Source organism: Lolium rigidum, chromosome 1 (genome assembly GCF_022539505.1).
Source record: "Lolium rigidum isolate FL_2022 chromosome 1, APGP_CSIRO_Lrig_0.1, whole genome shotgun sequence".
NCBI lineage: Eukaryota > Viridiplantae > Streptophyta > Magnoliopsida > Poales > Poaceae > Lolium > Lolium rigidum.
In genome coordinates, this window is record NC_061508.1 from 111,434,826 (window position 1) to 111,436,201 (window position 1,376).

General features: G+C 60.2%; 1 protein-coding gene across 1 annotated transcript; it reads right to left on the reverse strand.

Moving 5' to 3' along the window:
* Positions 1–281: 281 nt before the first annotated feature.
* LOC124679710 (chaperone protein dnaJ 11, chloroplastic-like) lies at positions 282–816 on the reverse strand. The gene has a single exon (XM_047215277.1). It carries the CDS (start codon positions 705–707, stop codon positions 282–284), a length of 426 nt encoding a protein of 141 aa, XP_047071233.1. The 5' UTR covers positions 708–816.
* Positions 817–1,376: the final 560 nt, after the last annotated feature.

Here is a 1,376-nt window from a genome sequence, read left to right on the forward strand (position 1 = left end):
AATCTCAACCTTCATAGTGGCTGAGATTGTGGGAGGGTGTTAAACTACCGTGTATACGTGTATAGGTGGTAGAGGTATATGTGTTTGTATACGTGTTGTAATCGGTATGTACTCTCTACCCTATATATATAAGGATACTAGCCGCCCATGAGAGGCACGGCTCTACCCTACCAAATACTCTACCCTACTTTCTTTCACTAAGTGAGCGGCCAAGATGTGCGGTGCGGGCGTTGGTATTCACAGGCCCGAAGCTACCGGTCGACGCGAGGTCGGATCTACCACTACCAGCACTGGTCGGTCTCCCAGGTACGTCGAGGCCGTCCCCAGAAGCTGTGCGGCGACGGCCTGGCCGCGGGTGGTTGCGCGTAGGCCTGGGCGACGACGTCGCGGTCGTAGCGCTCGCGGGCGTCCGGGTCGGAGAGCGTGGCGTACGCGTCGTGGAGCCTGATGAAATCGTCGCCGGCGGCGCCCGCGGCGGCGACGTCCGGGTGCAGCTCCCGCGCCAGGCGCCTGTACGCTGCCTTGATCTCGCCGCCCGTCGCGCCGGCGCGCAGGCCCAGCACTTCGTAGAGCGTGCACCTACCGGCCGGCGCCGCGGACGCGACGGCCACCGCGCAGCGCACCGTCCGGCGGGAGGCGGGCCGACGGATCCCGGCTGCCGCTGCAGCCGACGCCGGGGTTTGCATGAGCGGAGGCGCGGAGATCATCGCGGAAGAAGGGAAGGGCGGCAAGGCAACGATGGGGGAACCAGGAGCCCGCTGATATGAGAAGAGGAACGGCGTCGGCGAGACGGAACGCAGAATTGGTGGTGGGGGAGGAAGACTGGAAGAGCAGGCGGGTGAGGAGGGTATGTCGTCGCTGGCTTCCGCCAGGTTCGTGTTTATAATAAGGTGGCGGATTGCTTCGAGGTGGCACCGTTTGTTTGTGGCGAGAGGTCGGGACGTCGTGTGAGTCAGCGGCGGCATCATCATGATCTGGCTAGGCGGTTTGGAAGTCGGCTTTGAATAAGGGAGCGAGGTGGACGTCGGTGTCATGTGACTGTGTTCCGGTGGGTGCCTGATCCGCCCCGGCCATGACCATGGCCCATGGGCTCCACTCCTCGTCGGTTCAGAATCATCCTGCCTGCTTTTCCCGCGGCGGTGCGGGTGGGCTGATGGAGACGCGCGCCCGCGGGTTCGGCAGTTCAGCCGACCTCACTATCACAGAACGGCGGACAGCTCATGGATTTGCATCTAGAAGCAATGCTATCGTTGTCAACATCCTACTTTTTTTTTCAAGGACCGGACCAACTTTATTTTTAAGTGAACAACCTTGATTAGATCCGATCAAATACACAGTTATATCAAAATATCTGGGATCCGTTGCATCTACTCTAC

Coding starts and splice junctions, on each gene's coding strand:
- LOC124679710 (XM_047215277.1), bottom strand. CDS start 707: ATGATCTCCGCGCCTCCGCTCATGCAAACCCCGGCGTCGGCTGCAGCG.